Source organism: Oryctolagus cuniculus, chromosome 12 (genome assembly GCF_964237555.1).
Source record: "Oryctolagus cuniculus chromosome 12, mOryCun1.1, whole genome shotgun sequence".
Taxonomy (NCBI): Eukaryota; Metazoa; Chordata; class Mammalia; order Lagomorpha; family Leporidae; genus Oryctolagus; species Oryctolagus cuniculus.
The window spans coordinates 17,367,678-17,394,447 of record NC_091443.1 but is presented as its reverse complement, the minus strand read 5'-3'; the positions used below and the strand labels follow the sequence as shown (position 1 = coordinate 17,394,447).

Below are 26,770 nucleotides of genomic sequence, written 5' to 3'. Positions count from 1 at the left end.
TAGTAGTTTGCATTTGTTAAAATTGCTGATAGAGTTTGCTCTCCTTAGTCATAGGTTCTATTTCTGTGAATTCAACAAACTGCTGATCAAAAATATTTGGAAATAAAAAATTGTGTTCTGAACATGTACAGATTTTTTCTTGTCATTCCCTAGCCAATATAGTATCACAGCTACTTATGTAGTGTCTACAACTTACTGGGTATTGTAAGTCACCTATAAATGATTTACAGTATTCATAGGTTATATGCAAACATTATGCCATTTTATATGAGAGACTTGAGGATCCACAGATTTTGGTCTTAGAAACAATTCCCTGTGAATACTGAGGAATGACAACAGTGTGATGTTTTAATTGCTTAAATATACTATACTACTAGACATAGTTACTTAAAAAAAAGTGTTTACACACCTTGCACAACTGTTAGATTCCTCAACTTCATGTCTTCTCTCTCAGTTGACACCCCAGTGTGCCTGTGGGCTGCTCTTAGGCTCCCAGTCTTGGCTGTAATGTCACATGACAGGGTTGGGGAATGGCTTTCTGGCTCTTAAAAAAGAGCCAGTGACACTGCCTCAAGCTATGGGCAGAGTGGATGCTAGCTCCCCAGGTGTGAATAGTCACTTGGCAAGGACAGTTAAGAGAACTAGTATTTTAATTCCTTTCTTTTTCTTCTCTTCTTGGGCTGTTCTATGATGTCATTTCTTCTTTCTGAAAAAGCCCCCTGTGTCCAGTGAATGTGCGTGCAGAACTATCTGTTCTGTCTGCAGCTCACTGGGAAGTGGTGGCCAAGGCACTAATCATGTGTTGGCAACTTTTTTTTTTTAAAAGATTTATTTATTTGAAAGAGTACAGAGAGACAGAGAGAGAGAGAGAGACAGAGGTCTTCCATCCATTGGTTCACTTCCCAGATAGCCGCAATGGCTGGAGCTGCACCGATTTGAAGCCAGGAGCCAGGAGCTTCTTCTGGGTCTCCCACGTGAGTGCAGGGGCCTAAGGACTTGGGCCATCTTCTACCGTTTTCCCAGGCCATAGCAGAAAGCTGGATTGGAAGAGGAGTAGCCGGGACTAGAACCGGTGACCATATGGGATGCTGGCACTGCAGGCCAGGGCTTTACCTGCTGCGCCAAAGCGCCGGCCCGGCAGCCTTTTTCTGTATAGTATCAGATAGCATATGTTTTTTGTGGGCCATACATTCTGTTTTCCAGCTACTCATTTTGGCCATTGCCATGTTTAGGGAGACACAAAATGAGTTAGTGTGGTTGTGTTACAATAAAACTAAATGAAATTAGAATATCATATAATTTTCATGGTTATTTTTCAGCCTTGAAAATGTAGTAACTATTGTAGCTGACCTTGGTTGGTAACACATGAGTGCTGTCTACTGTTGGTCCATAGGTAATCACATGAGTTACTTATGATAAGCATGAGGACTATGTACTATTGCTTCACATATAGTGATATATGAGTTACTTTTTGTAACACATGAGTACTGCATTCTGTTGTTGGTTCATGTGGCTCCTGATCCTACTCCCCCCTTCCCTTATTTTCACTGCCCAGAGCTGGCATCTGCCAAGTAACGTGTTATCGCTTCAGTTCACCCTTTAGGCCCTTCTTTCCAGAACAAAGTCTACATCTATACAGGATTTTCTGTTTTCAGGATGTACTCTTTGTTTCTGTTGCCTTCTGTTTTTCTTTTTTCCTCCATTTGTCAATCATATGGTCTTGTTTACCTTACAGGTATATGACATTTTGTGGTAATAATCTGAGGCTTTGGGTAATATCTTCCTCCAGAGAGGGTGTTCTAGACTAGAGGTACTAGCAGTCCTAGGTTGCTGTGGTTCACTTGGGAATTAAGATGGTTCCCTGTGAAGGCTGGTCTACCTCACTCCTCCTGTGCTTCTGCTGTGTGGCTCTTTGAGCTTCCAGCTTGGAGTGTTTGCCAGGCTTTTTCCTGCATAAAAGCCCTGGACCCCAGACCCTAAAATTCCTGGCTTATGTCTCAGTTCTAGAAGTCTCTCAGAAGCTCTGCTCAGTGCTTGGTCTCAGCCTTGCTTGCTTAGGTTCTCTGAGCTTTCTTCTTCTCTTGTGTCTTGGACTTGTTCTTCACTCCTGTGGTGCTTCTTTGATGTCTTCAAATCTATGTACTTTATGTTTTTGCTTAGCCTTTCCAATTGTTCTAGAAACCTGTTCTTTAAATTTTTTGGAATTGACATGTTTTCCTGTCTTCAATAGATGATTAGTATTTTTCTTCAGGACTGAGATAAAAAGCCATATAACTTTAGTCAAATGCAAATATTTGCACAGATTACATTTTAGACATATTTAAATATATAAAAAAGAATATCTTCTATAAATTAATTAGGATATCATGTATTAAATTCTAAAGAGATAATTTTTTAATAGAATTTTTTAAAAAAAAAGACATTTACTTATTTGAAAGGCAGGGTTACACACACACACACACACACAGAGAGAGAGAGAGAGAGAGAGAGAGAGAGAGAGAGAGAGAGATACAGAGACAGAGACAGAGGCAGAGAGATCTTCCATCTTCTGGTTCACTCCCCAGTGGCTGCAGTGGCTGGGGCTGGGTCAGGCTGAAGCCAGCAGTCCAGAGCGTCTTTTGGATCTCCCACATTAGTGCAGGGGCCCAAGCACTTGGGCCATCATCTGTTGCTTTTCTCAGGTGCATTAGCAGAGAGCTGGATTGGAAGTAGAGTAGCTGGGTCTCACAGGCGCCCATATGGGATGCTGGTGTTGCAGGCAGCAGCTTTACCTGCTGCACTGCAGTGTTAGCCCCCACAGAATTGTTTTTAAAAAAGACTTATTTATTTCTTTATTTGAAAGACAGAGCTATAGACAGAGGGGCACACACACACTCACAGAGATAGAGGGGGATATATAGAGAGAGATTTCATACACCAGTTTGCTCCCTAAATGGCTGCAACGGCTAGGGGTGGGCCAGGCTTAAGCTAAGAGCTTGGGACTCCATCTGGGGCTCCTGGGTGGGTGGCAGAGGCCCAACTATTTGGACCATCTTCTACTTTCCCAGGGAGGGAGCTGGATTGGAAATGGAGCAGCCAGGACTGAAACTTGCGGTTATATGGGATGCCAGTGTCAAAGGTGGTGGCTTAACATGTTGTGCCACAATGCCGGCTCCTGAAGTGCTAATTTTTAGTGAATGCCTTAAGAGTCTGCTTGCCCAATCCTGTTTAATGTTTAAACATCGCTGCCACTCTCGTCAGAGACTTTCCTTTCGTATGCCCTGCTGCAGATGTTGTATGTTGTAGTGTTGTGGGGAAAAGGGCAAGCTTTAGAGTTGGGCCTTTTCCCAAAGCTCATCTCTGGCAGACCTGGTGTTGTGTGATCTTTGGTGAAGTAATTGAACCTCTGAGCTTTAATTCCCTGACTTAGAAACAATGAGTCTATTACTATCCTTCTGAAGTTCCTTTATGATGGACATTTCTTTACTTGCAATATCGTTTTATAGATGTGAGAGCACGTTGGAAAAGGATACTAAGACAAAACACTACTGATTAAAAGCATCTGTGTTGCATACAAAAAACCTTAAAATTTCAAAAGCTATATTATCATCTCTTGAGCACTTTGATGTAAATTAGTTACTAATGAAGACAAGTCAGTTAGAGACAGTTGTAAAATGAACTCAGTTTGCAGATCTAAGCGATCTGTATTTCCTCTCCAGTCTCTGTTCTCACCAGCGGCATGATTATTATTATTAGTTTTTAAAGATTTATTTATTTATTTTGAAAGGCAGAGTTACAGAGAGAGAGAGAGAGAGAGACAGACAGACAGAGATATCTTCCATCTGCTGGTTCACACCCCCAGTGGCTGCAATGGTCGGGGCTGGGCAGATCCAAAGCCAGGAGCCAGAAGCTTCTTCTGAGTCTCCTACGTGGATTCAGGAGCCCAAGGACGTGGGCCATCCTGTGTTGCTTTCCCAGTCCACAACAGAGAGCTGGATCACAAGTGGAGCAGCTGGGTGTCGAACTGGAGGCCATATGGGATGTGGGCAGTGTAGGCTACAGCTTTACTTGCTATGTGCCATGATTATTTTACATTTGTTCTTTCTCCTTGGGATCTTGTGCTGCCCTTCTGTCCTCCTGGAACATGCCTCCAGGGCTTCATTTCTGTCTGCACTCTGGCTCATTCTTGGCTTCCTCCAGTGAAGCTTGCTTTATTGTCCTACTCACGTTCCCGTATCCTTGCAGTCCTTTAAGATGCCCCAGCTGCTCTACTTGGATGATTCTTACTTGAGTCCTTTCCTCTTTTCAGTCTTTTGATCTTTGATTCCTAGGTTGCCTTGTGTATTCCTCCAGATGTATAGTCTCCACCTTCCAAGCAAAGGATTCCCAATCACCTATACAGTTTCTGTCTTACCCTCTTCCCTTCCGATGCTACCCATGTGGTGAAAGAGTAGGCTGAGTAGTCATTCTTACTTCCATGTACACTGGACTTCCTCTTGGGTTTAGTCTTTAAATATTTCATCTCTTGGCATTTTACAAAAGTTACTTTTATTTATTTGAAAGGCAGAGAGACAGAGACAGACATGCAGGGATCTTCTGACTTTTGGTTTACTCCCCCAAAATCTACAACAGCTAGGGGCCAGTCTGAAGCCAGCAGCCCCAGGAACTCAATCTAAGGCTCTCACTTGGGTGGCAGAGATCAAATACTTGAGCCATCATCTGCTGCCTCCCAGGGTACACATTATTGGGAAGCTGCAGTCAGAAGTAGTGCTAGGTCTTGAATTCACATTCTCCAGTATGGGATGTAGATGGCTCAAGTGGCATCCTAACAGCTGTGTCTTTTTTTTTTTTTTTTTTTTTTTTTTTAAGATTTATTTACTTGAAAGAGTTACACAGAGAGGAGAGGCAGAGAGAGAGAGAGAGGTCTTCCATCTGCTGGTTCACTCCCCAGATGGCTGTAACAACTGGAGCTGCGCCGATCCAAAGCCAGGATCCAGGAGCTTCTTCTGGTCTTGCATGTGGATGCAGGGGCCCAAGAACTTGGGGCATCTTCTACTGCTTTCCCAGGCCATAGCAGAGAGCTGGATCAGAAGTAGAGTAGCCGGGACTCGAACTGGCGCCCATATGGGATGCTGGCACTGCAGGTGGCGGCTTACCTGCTACGTCACCGCGCCGGTCCCTTTTATTTTTTCTTTTTTAAAATGACTCTAGACACTGGTGTTTCTCAACCTAGACTGCATTCTATATACTGATATATGTAGCGAGCCCAGCCAATCTGGGAAAGTTCCTGAGTGCATGCAGTCTGAGCTGGGGATGGTAGCCTACAGTCTTTCCTCGGAGGTTGGAATCTTCACGAGGCCATCCTTTATATACTTTTTGCTGGATCCTAAATTTGAGTTTCTAGTCTTGAACACTCCTGAGATCTCAATGTATATTTTCTCTGTGTGTGTGCGCGCACACAAGCATGCATATGCATGTGTGCCAAGGTGGGAGGTGGACCCTTGAGTTCATTGTCAGTGGTTAGTACAAGTCTCAGTGGTTACTAAGCTATTTCTCAACCCTGTTCTGTTCCCTGTCTCGTGTTTTCTCCTTTGACATCTGATCTGACTCATTTGATGTGAAATAATCATAAATACTTGCCTTGTCTTGGCTTAGGCTTTCTTTCTTTCTTTCTTTCTTTCTTTTTTTTTTTTTTTTTTTGAGCTCTTGGTAATGGTCTATTTGAGTTTCTAGTTTTCTTCCTTCTTTGTAGCCAATGCACTGGTACTGAATAATACTTTAAGGCATAGGTTCATTTATTTCCTTGGGTGCCTAGAAGTAGTTAGTAATTCTTGGAGCATGGCACACATGGGGCTGTGAAGTTGGGCCCTTGTTTGCTTCTCGGCCTTCTGTGCTCTGCGGTAGGGACTGGATATGAACCCTACAGGCAGATCTTAGCTACCTTCCTTTTACTGAATAAACAGATGAACAGAGCCTTTGCATTCACTCATTAAGCCTCAAGGGCTTGGGGTTTTAGGAAAGAACTTATTTCTCCCTTTGATTTGATACTCCTACCGAGATTCGTATGTTTTGATTCCGTGTATGTTTATGGCAGGTACCTTCTTAGTGATGTGAACAGATAAGATGGTACTGAAAGAAAGCTGTGCTTTCTCTGAAAACTAAATTGGGTGCTGACTTGGTTTTCTGTTGCTGTGTGACAAGTCCCTATCCCAAATTTAGCAATTTAAAATAACACACATATGCGCTCTAATAGTGTTGTGAGTTAGGAGTCTGGCCACAGTTTCGCTCGGTCCTCTGTTTCTTGTCTCACAAGGTGGCAGCCAGGGTGTCAGCTGTGCTGTGCTCTCATCTGGAGCTTATTGGCAGAGCCAGGTTCGTTTCAGTTGTGGGACTAAAGCCTTGGGCTCTTACATGCTGCCTGTTTTCTTCGACAGTTCATAGGAAACCTGGCTGCTTGCTTCTTCAAGACTCAGCAAGGGCTTCTGTTCAGGATGGCTCAGTCTGTTTTTAAAGAACTTCCCTTCACCCCATCACATAGGCCCATGCAGATAATTTTTTGTTTAGAACCTTAATTTTTTTTTTTTTTTTTTTTTTTTTTACAGGCAGAGTGGACAGTGAGAGAGAGACAGAGAGAGAAAGGTCTTCCTTTGCCGTTGGTTCACCCTCCAATGGCCGCCGCTGCAGCCGGCGCACCGCGCTGATCCGATGGCAGGAGCCAGGATCCAGGTGCTTTTCCTGGTCTCCCATGGGGTGCAGGGCCCAAGCACCTGGGCCATCCTCCACTGCACTCCCTGGCCATAGCAGAGAGCTGGCCTGGAAGAGGGGCAACCGGGACAGAATCCGGCGCCCCGACCGGGACTAGAACCCGGTGTGCCGGCGCCGCAAGGTGGAGGATTAGCCTATTGAGCCACGGCGCCGGCTCAGTTTAGAACCTTAATTACAGATGCAGAATCCTTTCACCTTTGTCACAGAACAGAAAAACTGTAGTGGGAAGTATGACAGCCCATCAGGATGAAGAGATTATAGAGGATGTGTATGTATACCAGGGGCCAGAATATTGGGGACTTTTGGTGAGTTCTGCCTACTACTTAGTTTGGGTAAATGAAAGAAGCTAAAGTTTAACTTGTTCAGATTAGGTGGGAAAGTATTGTAAGTGTTAAAGAAAAGGTCTTAAAAATCTGGAAGACTTCTGTACTGAGTGCCTGCATAGTGTCCTTCAGTTCTTGCTGTTTTAAAGAAACTGAGGTTGGAGATGCTTCATGAGGATGTTGTCTCCCAGACTGATGGCAGGATGAATTAGCAGTCTTCCATTACAAGATGCGCAAACACCAGGCTCCTGGCTTTGGCCTGGCCCAGCCCTGGCTGTTGCAGTCATGTCGGGAGAGAACCAGTGGATGGAAGACCTCTCTCTCTGTCCCTCCCTTGATCTCTGTAATTCTGCCTTTCAAATAAATGAAATAAATTACTTTTTTTTTTGTCTTCCTGGAAGTTCTCCCTCCCACCCCTGACACCTTTTATTTAAGGTATACAAACTTCATGCATTTCATAAATACAACTTTAAGAACATAGTGATTCTTCCCATCCTTCCTGCCCTCCCACCCTTCTTCTTCCTCCCTCTCCTATTCCCATTCTTGTTTTTTTACTAAGATCTATTTTCAATTGACTTTATACACATAAGATTAACTCTATACTAAGTAAAGCGTTCAACAGATAGTATGGAAAAAAAATGTTCCTCAAAAGTTGAGACAAGGGCTGTTCAAAATCATCACATCTTAAAGTGTCAATTTCACTTCTGTAGATTACCTTTTAGGTACTCTATTAGTTACCACAGATCAAGGAGAACATATGGTATTTATTCTTTTGGGACTGGCTTATTCCACTGAGTATAATGTTTTTCAGTAACATCCATTTTGTTGCAAATGATAGTATTTCATTTTTGTTTTACTGCATGTAGTATTCCATGGTGTGCATATCCCAAAATATCTTTATCCAGTCTTCAATTGTGAGACATTTGGGTTGATCCATATCTTAGCTGTTGTGCATTGAGCTGCAATAAACATGGGGGTACAGATAACTTTCAGATGCTGATGTCATTTCTCTTGGGTAAATTCCCAGGAATAGGATGGCTGGGTCATATGGTAGATATATATTCAGATTTCTAAGATGTCTACATACTGTCTTCTAAAGTGTCTGTACCAATTTACAGTCCCACCAACAGTGGATTAGGATACCGTTTTCCCCACATCCTCTCCAGCATTTGTAGTTTGTTGATTTCTGCATGAAAGCCGTTCATTATTATAATAGGGGTGAGGTGAAACCTTATTGTGGTTTTGATTTGCATTTCCCTGATGGCTAGTGATTCTGAACATTTTTTCATGTGCTTGTTGGGCATTTGGATTTCCTCTTCTGAAAAATGTCTGCTTAAGTCCTTTGCCCATTTCTTAACTGAGTTGTTTGCTTTGTTGTTGTTGAGTTTCTTGATCTTTTTATATATTCTGGTTATTAATCCAGTTGCATAGTTTGCAAATAATTTTTCCCATTCTGACGGTTGCCTATTCACTTTGCTGAATGTTTCTTTTGCAGTGCATAAACTTCTCAATTTGATGTAATCCCATTTGTCAATTCTGGCTTTGATTGCCTATACCTCTGTGGTCTTTTCCAAAAACTCTTTACCTATGCCAATGTCTTTCAGGGTTTCACCCATTTTTTTTCTAATATTTTGATGGTAGTGGGCTATAGATTTAGGTCTGTGATCCATTTTGAGTAGATTTTTGTGTAAGGTGGAAGTAGGGGTCTTGCTTCATACGTCTGCATGTGGAGATCCAATTTTCCCAGTACCATTTGTTAAAGAGACTGTCCTTGCTTTAGGGATTGATTTTAGCTCCTTTATCAAAGATAAGTTGGTTGTAGATGTGTGGGTTGATTTCTGGTGTTTCTATTCTGTTCTATTGGTCTACCCATCTGTTTTTGTACCAGGCTATTTTGATTATAACTGCCCTGTAGTATGTTTTGGAATCTGGAATTGTGATGCCTCTGGCTTTGTTTTGTTGTGTAAGATTGCTTTAGCTATTCGAGGTCTCCTGTGTTTCCATATGAGTTTCAGCATTGTTTTTTTCCTATATCTGTGAAGAATGTCCTTGGTATTTTGATTAGTATTGCATTGAATTTGTAAATTGCTTTCAGTAGAAAGGACATTTTGATGATATTCAATCTTCCAATACATGAACTTGGAAGATTTTTCCATTTTTTTGGTGTCGCCTTCTATTTCTTTCTTTAGTGTTTTGTAATTTTTATCATAGAGATCCTTGATGTCCTTGGTAAAACTTATTCCAAGGTATTTAATTGTTTTTATAGCTATTGTGAATGGAATTGTTCTTAGAAGTTCTTTCTCAGCAGTGGCATTGTCTGTGTATATAAAAACTATTGATTTTTGTGTGTTGATTTTTATATCCTGCCACTTTACCAAACTTTTTTATGAATTCTGATTGCCTCTTAGCAAGTCTTTTGGATCCCCTATATATAGAATCATGTCATCTGCAATTAGGGATACTTTGACTTCCTCCTTCCCAATTTGTATACCTTTGATTACTTTTCTTGCCTAATGACTTTGGCTAAAACTTCCAGGACTGTATTGAACAGCAGTGGTAAGAGTGGGCATTCTTGTCTGGTTCTGCATCTCAGTGGGTATGCTTCCAACTTTTCTCCATTCAGTATGATGCTGGCTGTGGCTTTGTCATAAATTGCCTTGATTGTGTTGAGCAATGTTTCCTCTATACCAGTTTGCTTAAAGTTTTCATCATGAAAGGATATTGTATTTTATGAAATTCTTTCTCTGGATCTATTGAGATAATCAAACATTTTTTGTTCTTCAGTTTATTAATGTGCTCTGTCTGTCACATTCATTGATTTGCGAATCAATTGTTCAACCATCCCTGTATACCAGGGATAAATCCCACTTGGTCCAGGTGAATGATCTGTCTGATGTATTGTTGGCTAGTATTTGATTGAGATTTTTTGTGTCTATGTTCATCAGGGTAATTGATCTGTAGTTCTCTTTGTTGTTTCTTTTGCAAGTTTAGAAATTAAGGTGATGCTGGCTTCATATAGGAGTTTGGGAATATTCCTTCCCTTCAATTGTTTTGAATAGCTTGAGAAGAATTGGAGTTTGTTCTTCTTTAAATGTCTGGTAGAATTCAACAGTGAAGCCCTTGGTCCTGGGCTTTTTTTTGCTGGAGGTTCTTTGTTACTGATTGACTTTCCATCTTGGTGATTGGTCTGTTTAGGTTTTCTATGTCTTCATGGCTTAATTTAGGTAGGTTGTATGTGTCCAGGGATCTATCCATTTCTTCTAGATTTCCTGATTTGTTGGCATACAGCTCTTTGTTGTAATTTCCGATTTTATTTCAGTGGTATCTGTTGTTGCATTTCCTTTTTCAGTTCTAATTTTAATGATTTGGGTCTTTTTTTTTTTTTTTTTTTTTGGCTAGTTGGGCCAATGGTGTGTCAGTTTTGTTTATTTTTTTAAAAAAACCCAGCTCTTCATTTTGCTGAGAGAGGGAGAGACAGAGAGATAGTCTGTCTGCTTGTTCACTCTGCAGAAGGCTGCAACAACCTGGGCTGTTTCAGGCTGAAGCCAAGAGCCAGTAGCTTCATCAGGGTCTCCCATGTGGGTGGCAGGTGCCCAAACACTTGGGCCATCATCTGCTGCTTTTCCCAGGTCATTAGCAGGGAGCTGGATCGGAAGTGGAGCAGCTGGGGCACAAACCGTTGCCCATATGGGTTGCGGCACAGTGCTGGCCTCTCAGATTGCTTTAAAAATATCTTTAATTTTATCCTTTACATTTAAAACTTTATTTTCTAATAACATGAATATTATCATAAAGTTGATGTTGCTATTGCTTTGTCATTTAACATACATGAAATAACTTTAAATTATAATATCAATATTGTAACTGTCAACAAGACCAATGAGTCAAGATTTTTTCTTATATTCCACTATTGATGCATACTATTCAAAGGTTTCTTGAAATCCTTTTCTTTCTGCTACATGTTAGTTATTTTGCTTGTTTCTATGATTTAGTTTTCATTTTTGAAGATAAAAACCATGTCTGTGTTTTCAAAGTAAAGATCTATGTGATGTACTCACAATCATGCTTTCACCAGTCTCTTGCTGCCTTCACCCATGTTGCTTCCCTGTCTCCCCACAGGTGATCAGTTTTGGTTTGTCATCTTATTACATGCAGATGTATTTTTTTTTCTTTTTTTGTATCTTACACAAAAGTTAGCATAGTATATACACTAATAGGTCCCATGCCTTTTTCATTTAACTATATTTCTTAGGTGATTTTCATTAAATGTTACTTATTTTTGAATAAAGTATTGACTAAAGTTGATTTATTCTTCACAGTTGAATAAATAAGGGTGATTGTGGGGCCAGCACTGTGGCATAGCTGGTAGAGCTGCTGCCTGCAGTGCCGGCACCCCATATGGGCGCCAGTTCGAGTCTTGGCTGCTCCACTTCTGATCCAGCTCTCTGCTATGGCCTGGGAGGGCAATGGAGGATGGCCCAGGTCCTTGGGCCCCTGTACCCACATTGGAGACCTGAAAGAGGCTCCTGGCTTTGGATTGGCACAGCTCCAGCTGTCGCAGCCATCTGGGGAGTGAACCAGTGGATGGAAGACCGACTGACTGACCTCCCTCTCTCTCTCCCTTCCTCTCTCTCTCTCTCTCTGCCTCTCCTTCTCTCTTTGTGTAACTCTGACTTTCAAGTAAATAAATAAATCTTTAAAAAAAATAAATAGGGGTGATTGAGATGCCTCCTTCCCATATCAATATTTAAGAATTGCAGAGTGAGTAGGAGCACTCTAAGTTTGTCTTGTTTATCATTGCCAGCTTGCGTTCACGAGAGATGGGCTCTGTGGTCTGTGGAATGAAATGGTTAAAGATGGAGAAATTGTATATACTGGAACAGAGTTAACTCAGAATGGAGAGCTCCCTCCTAGAAAAGGTAAGAGCCTTTAACTATGACCATTATAAATTGTATTTTATAGAAACTCCACAATGTATATCTGAGTTTTTAATTTGGTGATTATTGTCTAAAATTATAGTTAGTATTACAAGCTGCCTGGATTTCTTTTTCCTTTTTTTATGGGAACTGAAGACATTTTTGTTGCAAAATCACCTTCCTGCATTTGTGGTGGTCTCCTTGGGTATCTAGTTTGCGGCCTGTAGGTGGTTGTTAATATTTACTGTTTAAATAAAGTATTTCTGTTTCTCTCTGTGGAATAAATTGGAATAGTGTCCACTTGAAAATACATGGGCAAAAGTACTAGTAGATCTTCTCAGTTACAACATTAGCAAAATTCTATTTTTTCTGACATTTATTTGAAATTTCCGTGTACACACACAATGACTGAAAGATGTATATAGTGAGTGGCTATGAACCAATCTTCGAGACACTGTCACCAGTGTTTAGCGCCACTTGTCTATTGCAGGGCTCCTGGCTCAATAGCCTTCTGTTCATCTATCAATATTTTTCACCTGGCTCCCTTGGACACTTGATGCATATCATTAAATTGAGTTTGTTTCAGTTTTTATCTTCAGGTAATATATATATATATACACACACACACACACACATATATGTGTATATATATATATATATATAAAATGAAATGTGTAGATTTTAAGTTTACCATTCCACAACTTTTGGCAAATGTAAGCTCTATAGCATTACTCTAGCTCAGCAGATTCCCTCACGACCCTCCTGGTACAATGCTGTCCTCACTCTCTAGAGGCAGAACTAGTCCGATCCTTCTTTAGTATCGATTTTGCCTGCTATAGAGCACTATGCTGATGAAATAATGTAGTACATGTGCTCTTTTGTGTCATCATCTTTCACTCTGCGTAATGTTTTTGAGTTTCACTCTTTTTTTCTTTCCATGTAACAGCAGTTCATTTTGTACATTTAAAAATGTTTTATACTTCTTCCTAGCCCTGCAGTATTTATTAATGAATTAAAACCTTTTCCAAGGTGTTTTGCATTAAATATTAGTTCTATAAGGTGTTTTAAGAAAAGCTAATTACATGGAAAAACTTAGAGTGTAAATATGTGTATATAGTAGTTTCTATTAATTAACTTATTTGAGAGGCAGAGAGAGAGAAAATGGGTGAGAGAGCACTCACATGTTCTGGTTTACTTCCCAGATACCTTCAGTGGCTGACACTGGGCTGGCCAATGAGTTGGGAACTCATTCCAGGTCTCCTGTGTGCATGGCAGGAGCCCAGATACTTGAGCTATCACTGTTGGCCTTGCGTGATATTCATTGGCAGTAAGATGGAGTCAGGAGCTGGGTGTGGGTATTGAACTCAGGTACCCGAATGCGGGACTCGGATGTCTTTTTTTTTTTTTTTTAAAGGTTTATTATTTACTTGAAAGGCAGAGTGTCAGAGAGAGAGAGAGAGAGCACGTGTGCGTGTGAGTGAGCTGTGCAGTCTTGTTCACTTTCCAAATGGTTATAGCAGCTGGGGCTGGGTCAGCTCAAGCCAGGAGAAGGAACTCCATCTGGGTCTCCATGTGGATGGCAGGAACTCAAGTAGTTGAGCTGTTGTCTGCTGTTTCCCAGGCGCCTTAGCAGGGAGCTGGAGGATATAGCTGGGACTTGAACTCCAGTGTGGGAAGTGGGCATCCTAGTGGTGCTTTATCTTATAGTACCACAGTGTTCACCCTGACATGGACATCTTTTTTTTTTTTAAGATTTGTTTATTTGAAAGCAGAGTTACAGAGAGGCAGAAACAGAAAGAGAGAGAGAAAGAGAGATAGAGAGAGAGAGATAGATAGATGAGAGAGAGAATGTCCTCCATCCGTTGGTTCACTCCCCAAATGGCCACAGTAGCTGGAGCTTCTCCTGGGTCTCCCACGTGGGTGCAGGGGCCCAAGCACTTGGGTCTTCTTCCCTTGCTTTCCCAGGCACATTAGCAGGGAGCTGGATTGAAAGCAGAGCAACTGGGGACTCAAACTGGTGCTCCTGTAGGATGCCAGCGTTGTAGGCGGCTGCTTAAATGGCTGAGCCACAGTATCAGCCCCATAATTTTCTATTTTTAGTCTAGTATGATGTGTGCTTTATGTTATTAGAAAATATTTTATAGATAGATTTATACATATCACGTTTCATTTTTAAGACTGTATATTTTGTGTTGTTTGTAATGTAGCTAATTTTGAGACAGATTACAGTAGAAGTTCCTTAAATGCAGAGTTTTAATTTCTTTATATTTTTCTTTCAGCTTGCTGAGTGTTTTTCCCCAAAAGGGTCGATTATTTTCTTTCTCACACAACCATGGTTGAGTGGGTTCTTAGTGTTGTGAGGCTTGAATCTTTCATAGTTTTTGTCTGAAAAGTAGTGGCTTCTAATGATTTATACTTTCCCCTGGGATAAACTTTCCTTACTTTCTTTTGTAATCACAGTTAGGATTTCCTGGGCCTGCAGATAAGGAAAGAAAATTCCCTCCCAGGCAGTAAGCTTTCAGGTCAGGCACCGCAAGGGATAAGCCTCCGCCTGGGCTGGACTGTAGTCTTCCCCTTTTCAAGTTGTTTCTTACTAACATCCTGGTCGGGCTCTTTGTGTTGATTGTCTTGAGGGGAGAGTAAAGGAAGAAATAGGATGTACATGATAAGGGGCAGAGCTAGGAATTGAAGGCAGTCCTTAAAAAACTTCCTTGTTACTTCCGTTACTCTTCAAGTCTCCTTCAGTGACATCATGACTGACTGCCTGTAGTTCAATGAATCTTTTTTTGGTTTTTATGTTTTTGAACTTTTTTTGGTGAGTATTAATGGTTTGATTATATCTTGTGCTGATTAATAACTTTCCTGCTGATTTTATATTTTTTTTCTAAAATAAAAGGCACTTAAAATCTGGCCTTTCCCCTAAAACAATTATTAGGACAAAATTAAAAAACTCCGCAGAGGTGTGCAAGAGGATAGCACAGCCCCTGTGGTGCTGCACAAGTAAGATCAGACGGGTTTGAGGGAGGACTGTTTCCTGCGAGGGGCTCAGCCTGGGTCTGTCCTCAGAGGGTGGTGGTGTGAGAGGGAGAGGTGGGCACAGGACCTTCAGGTGGAGGATAATGGAAAAGAGCCAGCCGTGGTTGCAGAGCAGACAGGGCAGGTAGCCATGAGTAGGGGGCCTTAGAAGGGGCTTGTGCCAGGCTGGAGGGAGTGTGCTCCTGGGAGTGTGCCTGTTCTGCATCCTGGGACAGGTGCATGCTGATACAGTGTTCACACACCATTCTGTACATTGAAGTTTAAAAATCACTGCTGCAGAGGGACGTTGATGTTAGCAGATGTGGTCAGGCCTCCTTACCCTAGCAGTAGGAGCTCTAAGAATGAAGTTTTTCTAATCTGTAGCCTAACGGTTCTCAAATCCAGGTCACATCAGGATTTTCTGGAGGGCTTGTCCAGACACTGTGGCTGGCTCCACTCCCAGAGGCTCTGATTCAGTAGATTTGGGGGAGTCCTTGGAGTTGGCCTTTCTGGCACATGTTCAGTTCATGCTGGTGATATTTTCTTTTCACAGTGAGTCATTTCAGTTGCACAGACCTAGTCTATTGTAGTGGGTTTTTGAGACCAAAAAGAAAGGAAAAGAGTTTCCTTGTGCATTCACTGGAAAATTGAACATTAAAAAAGAGACTGTATTCCAAATCAACCATAATTAGTTGTCCTCAATAATTGCTTCTTATTGTTCAAGTTCTTGAGTCCTTTCTGGAAAGGTTAGCTTACCCACCCGTATTATGTCTGAGATGTAGTTGGTGTTGTGACCTGGAAGCAGTGATGTTGGTTTTTGCTGAGATCTTTGCTCTTGTCTGTGAGTCTCTCCCCTACAGGATCAGTAATTCTCTGAGGGTCTGAAATTGTCCTTGTTTGTTTTGACTTTTGCTTGGTCCAGAGGCTCTTGGGTGAGTGTAGTAAAGAAGCAGCTGATAAGACTGAAGGTTCTGGCTAGTTGTTTGTAGTTACTGACAGTATTGGAATGGACAAGATGAAATCTGAGCAGGGTAGGAATTTCAGCAGTTATGAAGATGTGTTCAGTGCCCACCTGGGGTTTAGAGCTCGATGAGGCAGTGAGGCCTTGACCCTTGTCCTTGGAACTGCAGTGTGCTTATTTCCATAGCGTCCTAGTGGTACGAAGTTTGTCTAGGGAGGGTTAATTTTCTTGTTTTTCATTTGATGGTTTTTCTCACATTGTGGGCCTCAAGTGCTGGGCAGCTCTAACCATAATGATAGCTTATTAGAAATAAGGTGCATCCCCAAATCAATTATTTTTATTTTTATCTTTCCTCCTGCTTGTGAGTATGGAGTCATGAATTCGGTGATGTGGGAGCCGTCGTTTGTTATCCCATGTACCTTGGGAGTGCGTAAGACTGTTGTGACGTTGTGGTATAAGAACACCTGCAGGAAGATAGTATCCAAAAGCTCCCAGGGGAGGCTGACCTGGGCCTCAGGGGTGAGGCTGTGCTGTGACTGCTCTGGGGCTGGCTTGCCCTGGTCGCAGAGAGGATGCCCAGTCTGGTAGTAAAGAGGGCTCACTCTTATTTTTAATTGATCACCTTTGTCATTTCTAATTCCTTTTTGCAGGTATTGTAGCCAAGGCAGATGAAGTTTACTTTCCCTCAAACCTTTAATTTACTGTATCTGCTTGCTAGTCTTTTACTACCTTTCATGTTCTGGCTTAATCAGACTTTTTTTTTCTAAGGCAAAATTTACTGTATTTCTTCCATTATCTTGCATACATGTTACATTTTTGTGCCACCATTCTTTCTGGTTTAATCTTAGCTATTCATATTGATTATAACTTTTATCCAAATTAAGTAACTTCTAATTCATATAGTGCTTTTTCTCCTGATAGATACTAAATAGAAAGTGGTTTCCATACCAGTTCTACAATTTTCCAGCACCAACTGGACATCCAGCAGTTCAGTTCATTTTGGACACAGCAAGTGTTAGCATGACCCAAAAGGATGAAGGCTCAGTCTCTCAAGACTGTCCCACTTTAGACACTAGCTGGGTTCTAAATGGGATTCTAAAGCTACTCATATTTCTGCTGGTTTACTAGAGATTTGGGGCTTCCTGTGACCTCCCTAGGATGACTCACACAATGCAGGAAAATAAGTTTATTGCTTTATTCTAAAGGATGCAATTCAGGAATAGCCAATGGAAGACATGCATACGGCAAGGAATAGGGAAGTGGGAGGGGTCGCAACCGCCATCCCCTCTTCTGACATCCTACCCTTCCAGCAGCTCACCAGCTCCAAGTGTTCAAGTTTTTATAACCCAATCTCCAGCTGCCCCCTTCCCCTGGTATGTGGCAAAAAGTTCCCACCCTCTCATGTCATGTTTGGTCTTTCTGGTGACCGGCCCTGACCAGGAGCTATATAGATCCGAATATATGAGGCTTTAGGAGCTCTGTATCAGGAACCTGGGACAAAGACCACATTTATATTTGTATTTACCATGGTTAAAAAACAGGAAGTATGGATTTGAGCATTTTAGGAGAGCTCGAGTTCACACTGTAAGTGCTTCATTTTACATGTTTAATGAGCAAGAAAAGCGTGCTCATTAACAGGTGCAAAGAGTGAGTCCTGTTGCTTGGTAGCAATAAGAGATAAAAGCATGTTTCATGTATTTACTAACCTGTGGTTGGTGATTGATGATTTCTTTATTCTCTTTTAGGATTTGTTCAAGAGTTCAAGGATCTGTTCACAGATTGACTATCAATTCAGTTACTTAATTTTTTAAAAAGTTGTTTTTAACATATTTTTTTGAAAGGCAGAGTTACAGAGAGAGAGAGGGAGAGACAGAGAGAGTGAGAGATATTGATCTTCCATCTGCTGATTCTCTCCTCAAATGACCACAGTGGCCGGGGCTGGGCAAGGCTAATGCCAGGAGCCAGGAACTCCATCTGAGTCTCCAAGGTGGATGGCCAGAACTCAAGCACTTGGGCCATCCTCCTCTGCTCTCCCAGGTGCATCATGAGAGAGCTGTATTGGAAATGGAGCAGTTGGGACTCATACTGGTGCTTCTGCTGTCCCATAACCCTGACCCCAACTCCCTTAATTTAATATTGGGCTAATGTCTTTAGGTTAAAGACAGATTTGAACATTGCTTGTAAGCTGATACTCCATAGAACAGCCTGGTTTCTGGTGACATAAAAACATTTGTCAGAATTTTATTCAACTAGAATAAGTCTATAATGTTAGCATTTTCACACTTTTCTTAAAAATTTATTTATTTATTTCAAAGGCAGAGTGACAGAGCAGGAGAGACAGAGAGAGAGAGAGAAATCTTCCACTCTGAAGTTCTCTCCCTAAATGGCTACCACAGGTCTGGGCCAGGTTGAAACCAGGACCAGGAACTCCATCTGGATCTCCCACATGGTTGGCAGGGGCCCAAGTAGATGGGACGTCTTCTGCTGCCTTCCCAGGCACATTAGTAGGAAGCTGGATCTGAAGCAGAACAGATAGGATTTGAACTGTCTTTCTCACATGGGAGGCCAGCATTGCAAGTGGTGGCTTAACCTGATGTGTCAGATGGCTGGCCCCATTTTCATAATCTTAAATTGCTGGGTGAAATTCATGTCTCTCTGCCTGGTAAGTACAGCCTGTGCAGAAAGTTCAGAAAATTTGGATTAACTAGGCCTTCCTTGGAAAACAAACCCCAGGCTTACAAAACATGTATGTTGTTGTGTTAAATGCTATGCTGTTAGCACATCAGTGCATGAAGACAAAGGCATCTGTAACCAGAATAATTTAGTCTGTCTGTTTCTCTAAAGAGTCACCTGGATTCTGTGAATTTGGATTTTTTATTTATATATATATATATATATAAATATTATATATTACATATATTTCTGAATTAGCAGTTTCTGAGAGACTTCTTTTTTAAATTTCCCTCATAAAAGGCTGACCATTATTTAAAGAATCAGAAATTTCTTTGTTTTTCTGGGAATTCTTGATTTCCAATTGATTAGATCACATAAGCCTTAGTCTTTTAAGCCAATTGGAATAGGTGTGTTACCAAATAGCCTAGACTCCATAATTAGTTAATAATAATTGATAATTCCTTCTAGAGGTAGGAAAATATTTTATAAAGATGCAGTGAAAGGTATTTCCGGTTTTACTTGTGTTGCAAAGGAAGCTTTCCTTGCTACATGAGTTTTCTGTTTAATGATTCTGAATTATTTTTACTTATCCGATGTTTCAGTGTTGTGAAACTCCTGAAAAGTAATTTGGTGCCTGGCCTTGCAGCTGGCTATGCCATGGTGAGATGTGTTCCCTGGGGCCGGCAGTGGCTGGCTGTCCTGGAATAGGGGTGGTAACAGCATGTTTAATGCCTAAGATGCCTCGTGTTAAGGTGCACTGTCATTTATCACAAAGAGAGAACACACTGCCCATGAATCTGACAAGCTGTTGGTGGATGCAACACTTTGATTTGCTGAACTTGGCCAACGGTGAATATTGGGATTGATGAAACACACCTACTTCCGACGGTTTTTGGACTGACGAATGAGCTGATGAAAGTGTGTGATGGGCCTGGCACGGTGTCTAGCTTTCATTATTGCTCTCAGGTTTGTGGTTGTCAGAGTGGCTTTTTAGCTGCAGACAGGAGAGTGTTAGTGTCTGCTCGTTTGTAAGTTCTCTTGTCTCTGTGAGTCACCTGTGCTGAGCACAGTGCCTGGCACTTAGGAGGTGCTCAGTGCTTCTGTGGAATGATGGCCATGTTAGGACTGCACCTGGGCCGTGAGGTATTTACCTTTCAGAGAGACTGAAGTCCTGTTTCCTATTAGAGAACTTGGAGCAGGAATTTTGTTTTTGTTTTTGTTTTTATTTTTATTTTTTATTTGAAAGAGTTACAGAGAGAGAGAGAGATTTTAGACTTAATATAATTTTAGAGAGAGAGAATGAGAGAGAGATATCTTCCATCCTTTGGTTCACTCCCCAGATGGCTGCAGTGGCTTGGGCCAGGCCAGGCCGAAACCAGGAGCCAGGAGCTTCTTCTGGGTTTGCCACATGGGTGGTTGGGGCCCAAACACTTGGGCTATCTTCTGCTGCATTTCTTGGGTCATTAGCAGGGAGCTGGAATAGGAAGTGGAGTAGCTGGGACTTGAACTGGTGCCCATATCGTATGCTGGTGTTGCATATGGCACCTTTACCCACTATGCCACAACGCTGACCCCTCCAAATCTTTTATACCACATACCTATTTTAAGTTTCATGTTAGAACATTTTTAATATTTTAACTTCTTTTATAACCTTATATTTCATGCCCAGGTTATGACATCCAGAAGTTTAGAGTTTTCAGCAGTCAATTCCTTTCTAGTCCTGTTCTTCAGATACTTGCCTTTTTTCCTCCTTAGATGTTTTGTTATTAGTTTTGATATATTTCAGAGATAATGTATGAGTGTATAAATGCATGTAAGAAACATAATTTTTTAAAAATATGGATTAACCAAGGTTAGGAGAGTTGTACAAAAAGTGTAGTAATATAACATTTGGGGTTGAACTCTCAGTTTCTGGTGTGACTTCATTTTTTTCTTTGAAATCAGTGAATTTACCCTGCCTGAGACCGTTCCATGGATGGAGAAGAGATCAGTGAGTGGGGAGAAGCACATCCCAGACTATGGACAGTCTACTGGGTCCTGGGCCGTGGTCCCATGTACAGCTTCCTCTATAGCATATTTTCCTCCACACCATGGGCCCAGTGAGCTGCTCTGATGTATTCACCCATGAGATGCTCAGCATGCTGCAGGGTGTGTGGGTCGTTGACTCATTCCCTCATTGATCACTGACTTATTTGATGAGTTGGGTGCATCTCTGGGTGAGGATAGCTGGAGGCACTAGCATATGGTAACAAACGAGCCAGGCATGGTCTCTGCTTTCATGGAATTCACATTCTTCTTTTAAGATTTATTATTTATATGAAAGGCAGAATTACATGAAGAAAAGGAGAGACAGAGAAAGACACACACACAGATCTTCTGTCTGCTGGTTCCCTCCCCAAATGGCCATGATGGCTAGGCCAGACTGAAGCCAAAAGCCTGAAACTCCATCCCGGTGTCCCATGTGGGTGCAGAGGCCCAAGTACTTGGGTCATGATCTGCTACTTTCTCAGGTGCATCTGTAGGGAGCTGGATTAGAAGTGGAGCAACCTGTACTTGAACCAGCACTCATATGGAATGCTGGTGTTGAGGCACTGGCTTAACCTGTTTTGCCACAGTGCTGGCCCCAGGGAGTTTACATTCTAACTGGGGATAGTGCGTCAGTGATATAAAAAAAACATAACGGGATGATGCAAGAAACTACCAGGGTAGGTTCCAATAGGTAGGTGGCCAGGGCCCCATAATTTTACCGTACATCCCTCACACTGGGTTGAGACAGTTGTTGTACTTAGCTGTGACCTAGGAGCAGGCTCCATTGTTTTCATCCTAAGAGCTCCAGCAACAGGCAGAGTACTCGGCACACAATAGGGATACAGTGAATATTAGTGGCATGAGTAAGTGAGCCGATCTCCTGACCTGTGGCCTCCAGCCAGACCAGGGCTGTAGATTTCCAGAGGACCCTGAGACACTGAAGGTGAATACCCTTTATATGTCACTCAGATTGGTTTGAACTTCTTTGCTCTCTTATTCCTCCCTACTAAGTATTCATCCTTAATTTTCTCCATCTTTTAAGAATTCCATTATTGGTTTGATGGATTTTTTTCAATTTGAGAATTCAATATTTTGTATTAAGTGCATTTTCCATTAAGGCACATCTTAATCTGCGCAGTTCTTGTGTTGTTTGTGATATTGTTACATTATCAGTGTTACCTCTGATAAAATGAACTGTAGGTAATCAGTATTGTACTGCAGCTTTATATTTCAATAGTCAAGGGAAATTTGAATGCTGTGTCTGTGGTTTTGTACCATTAAATTTCCACAACTAATGTCTCAAATTTGTACTTGTAGTTCTTTGTAAATAGAAAAAAGGTTTTCAGTGTCATAAAAAAAATACGTTGTGTGATGTCCCCCTTTAACTAGTATTTGATAAATTGGGACCTTAACATGATAGTTCATTTTATTTATTTGTCCTTGTTTCCCAAATATTTGGTCCAATATTGTTCTGAAAGTGTCTTTTAAGATAAAGTTGACATTTAAATCCCTAATGTGGTAGGCCTGGTTGAGGGCTTGACTAGAACAGAAACACACATTCCCCTGAACAAGAAAGAATTGTGCCTGTAGACTACCTTCAGACTTATGCCACAATAACCATTCTTCCCTGCGGCTCCAGCCTCAGAGTCTATCCTGCAGATTTTAGACTTGTATTAACATAATTAATCTCTCTGTTCCCTCCATTCTCACCACCCTACTCTCACTCCTTTCCCCTTCCCTACTTCCATTCCCGCTGCTTCCTCCCCTTCCCCCTGCCACCCCCTTACATTTCTATTGGTTCTGTTCCTCTGGGGTACTGTAATACACTTTGTTATCCATAGGTTTTCCCATAATCTATTTTTTAAATATTTATTTATTTGAAATATAGAGCAGCAGGGAGAGGGGGAGAGACAGATTAAGATCTTCCATCTGCTAGTGACCACAAATGACTGCAAATGATCACAACAGCCAGCGCTAGGCCAGGCTGAAGCTAGGAGCCAGAAACTCCATCTGGGTCTCCCACTTGGGTGGCAGAAGCCCAAGCACTTTGGGCCCACATCAGCTGCCTTCCCAGCCTCATTAGCTGGAAGCTGTGTTGGAAGCGGGGCAGCCAGGACTCCCAGCTTACACTCTGATTTGGGATGCTGGTGTTGCAGCAGCGGCTTAACCTGCTGTGCCACAATGTTGGCTCCCACAATCTTTTTAAAGGTATTAAAGTAAAAAGAAAAACACGAGTGGGCAGACCTTCTTGAACAACGGAATGCAGGTCTCTCTGATGAGTGTGGAGCAATGCTCCTCCTCATGTGCCTCTTTGCCTACCTCCCTGGGGCTTGCACAGAGCTCCTGGCCCTACCTCGCTAGGCTGCAGCTAACCTGGCACCTCGAGCTTCTCTCCTTGGTAACTATGTCCTGGACATAGTGCTTTCAACAGAATTTTCCTTGGTTGATTTGTACAAGTTGCTCATCCTAGCTGGACAGGTTTAGTTCCATCTTCAAAGATGAGTATTAGAGTACCTGGAATTTGCTCGCCTGTTCCCATCCTCAGTGGTCCCTAAGGCTATTGCCTGGGGCCTTCCAAGGTTAGCCATCTTGGCTTTTCCTTCTCCACAGCATTCTACAATTTGCCATGTGTTTGGGCAATGTATGTTCTGTTTTTGGTTTCAGGAAAACCCTGATATAAATGAATCAGCTGCCAGAGGCTACAGTTGTGAAGAATGAAGAAGGAGATTGATACATGCAGGATTACACAAAATGTAGTTTATTGGGAAACCTAGGGACAGGATCTTGGCTTCTTGTGGCCATGAGATAATAAATCCCTGAATGCCTAGTCAGTAGCAAGGGGTTGTTATGGTTTGGATTATAAATTGGGTATCTCCCAAAGACCCGTGTGTCAAGGGCTTGATCCCCAGAGTCTTATGCTAATGGATTAAGAATGGAACTTAACCGAGCTTATGGTGTTTGAAGGTGATTAGATTGGTTAAGGTTATCAGGTCCCTCTATCAAATCATGATGACTTTATAAGGGGAGAGTGCACAGAGGGGTGTGTGCCTGTTTCCTTCTGCCTAGCTTGCCTGGTGATCCTTTCTCAGCATGTGTAATTCCATCCAGTGCCCTCAGCAGATGCCACACTAATGGGGCCACCACGTTTTGGATTGTGAACTTCCAGAACTGTGAGACCAAATAAACTTTCCTTCCTAAAAGCTTCTCTCAGGTATTTCAGTTATAGTGACAAAAAGCAAACTAATAGGGATTTTATATTCAGCTAGACAAAGGTGGTCCATGGCTAACCTAAGTGCACTTGTACTTTCTTGCAACATTAATGTTCCAGGCATTAGATAGGCTTATTTCATAAGGCAAGGCAAGCCCAGCCCAGCCGGTTATCTTAGTTATTTTGTTTGTCCCATAAGGTTAGGGATGACTGTGTTAACTAAAGGGCAAGATGGCAATTACAGCCAAAACAGCTGTGGTCATGTCACACTTAATCCTTGTGTTTTTTCTCTGTAAACATTGAGCTGTACCCTGGTGAAAAGGAGAGTAGGCAAATACTCAGGCTAATGCGGGTGATGCTGTCTTTGAGCTGGAGGAGCTAATTATTGTTGGTAGTTTTCCTGACCCCCGGGGCTTCATACTCCTTTGCTATTGCAAAGTATTCTAATTTATGCTCCTGAGAGTAATCTTGAAGTGTACTTGGTGATGCTTCTTATCTGTTTCCTGGTGACTGTCAAAGCTTTTCATCTTGAAGAAGAGATGGTACAACTTGTGTTCTGCGCAGACTGAGATTAAAATTAAGAATTTTTCATTCTTTAAAAAATATTTATTTGAGAGAGAGAGAAACTGTCATCTATTGTTTCATTTTCCAGAGGCCTACAACAACAGTGACTGAGCATGGGCAAAGCTCTGAGCTGGCAGCTCAATCAAGTCTCCCATGTGGATGGGAGGCACCCAACCATTTGAGTCAGCACCTGCTGCCTCCCAGGGTCTTCATGAACAGGCAGCTGGAGTGAGAACCTGGAGTGTTGGCATCTTAACTGCTAGGCCAAATGCCTACCCCATTCTATTTTTTTTTTTTTAATTTATTTGACAGAGTTAGTGAGAGAGAGAGACAGAGAAAGGTCTTCCTTCTGTTGGCTCACCCCCCAAATGGCCGGCACAGCCGGAGCCACGCCAGGAGCCAGGTGTTTCTTCCTGGTCTCCCATGTGGGTTGCAGGGGCCCAGGGACTTGGGCTATCTTCTACTGCTATCCCAGGCCATAGCAGAGAGCTGGAACGGAAGAGGAGCAGCCGGGACTAGAACCAGCACCCATGTGGGTTGCTGGTGCTGCAGGCAGAGGACTAACCAAATGAGCCATGGTGCTGCCCCCCCCCCTTTTAAAAGATTTAGTTATTTATTGAAAGTCAGAGTTACAGAGAGAGGCTAGGTCACTTTCCAAGATGGCCACAATAGTTGGGGTAGGGCCAGGCTGAAACCAGGAGCCATGAGCTGGGAGCCAGGATCTCCTGGATCTCCCATATGGCTGTCAGTTCCTCAAGTATTTGAGTCATCGTCTGCTGCCTTCCCAGGTGCATGAGCAGGAAGCTGCTTCAGAAGTGTGGTAGATGGGACCCAAACTGGCACTTTAATATGGGATGCAGGTATCTCAAGCGGTGATTCTACCCTGGGCCACAATGTCTACCCCAGTAGTCTTTTCATAAAATACATTTTAATACATTTATTTTATTTTTTATTTTTGACTTTTTTGAAAGTTTTATTTAAGATGTACAGATTTGATGTATTTTTCCTATATACAGGAACATAAAACACATTTTTTCACAAACTTTTTGAAGATCATTTGTATGTGTGTTTTTATGTATCTAGTCCTTTCTTTTCATGCACAAATACATGCATCTTCTGCATTAATTTGGAACGTTATCTCACTATGATATGGATGTTTTTTTTTTCATAATACATCTTTCATGGGCTTTTTTGGAAGACCTCTTGTATGCAGAAATATTTTGCACCAAAATAATCTTACTCTTTTATTCCATTTTCTGTGACTTTGTTTTTTTAAAATTTATTTATTTATTTGAAAGGCACAGTTACAGAGAGGCAGAGGCAGAGAGAGAGAGTGAGAGCAAGTTCTTTCATTTGGTGGTTCACTTCCCAAATGGCCACAATGACTGTAGCTGGGTAGATCCAGAGCCAGGAGCCAGGAGCCAGGAGCTTCTTCTGTGTTTCCCACTCAGTTTGCAGGGGCCCAAGGACTTGGGCCATTCTCCACTGCCTTCCCAGACCATAGCAGAGAGCTGGATTGTAAGTGGAATAGCCGACTCCAACCAGCGCCCATATGGGATGCCGGCACTGCAGGTGGCAGCTTTACCCCTTGTGCCACAATGTCACAATGCTGGTCCCCAATTCAATAAATTTTAACACATGTATGAATTTGTGTAATTGCCCCGATAATCATGATACAGGATAATTTTATCATTTCCAAAACTCCTTTGTGAGACTTTCTTGTATCCCACATTCTGTGAACTTTAAGTATTGGCAACTACTGATCTCATGTCCATCAGGGTAGTTTTATGTTTTAGACCATGTCATGTGACTGGAATTCTACATTATGTAACATTTTGAAACTGGCCTAATTTACTCATCAGTTATATCTTTGAGATTCATTCATGTTGTTCTATGTATTAATAGTTATTTTTGTGGATGAATAATATTCATCATTTGCATGTACCACAGTACACTCACGCATTCATCTACTGAAGGACATTGTGGTGGTGTCAGTTTTTTGGCAATTATAATAATGTTACTGTAAAAGTTCCTGTACAGATTTTATGTAAATATAGTGTTCACTCTCTAGAATAAACAGCTACTAGTGTGGCTGTTGGATCTTGTGAAAAGTCTGTTTCATTTTATAAAATACTGTTAAACTCTTTCCTAAAGAGGCTTTATTATTTTGTATTCCCAAGAACAGGGTGTGTCAGTTTCTCTTTCTTCCATTCTGTCAATATTATTATTATTAGTATTATCAGTAAGTTTTTTTGTTTTAGAATAAAGCATTTTTAAAATTTATTTTTGTTTATTTGAATAGCAGAGAGCAAGTGAACGAGCTTCTGTCTGCTGGTAC

The 26,770-nt window shown here is 41.7% G+C and overlaps 1 protein-coding gene across 3 annotated transcripts in view; it reads left to right on the top strand.

Moving 5' to 3' along the window:
* The window catches only part of HERC2 (HECT and RLD domain containing E3 ubiquitin protein ligase 2), a 233,159-nt gene that overhangs the window by 12,323 nt on the left and 194,066 nt on the right, over nucleotides 1–26,770 (top strand). For all 3 annotated transcript variants that reach the window (XM_051822208.2, XM_051822209.2, XM_051822210.2), the window contains exon 3: nucleotides 11,872–11,986. In XM_051822208.2, the coding sequence (XP_051678168.2) occupies nucleotides 11,872–11,986 (115 nt within the window). The remainder of the gene's footprint in view (nucleotides 1–11,871; nucleotides 11,987–26,770) is intronic.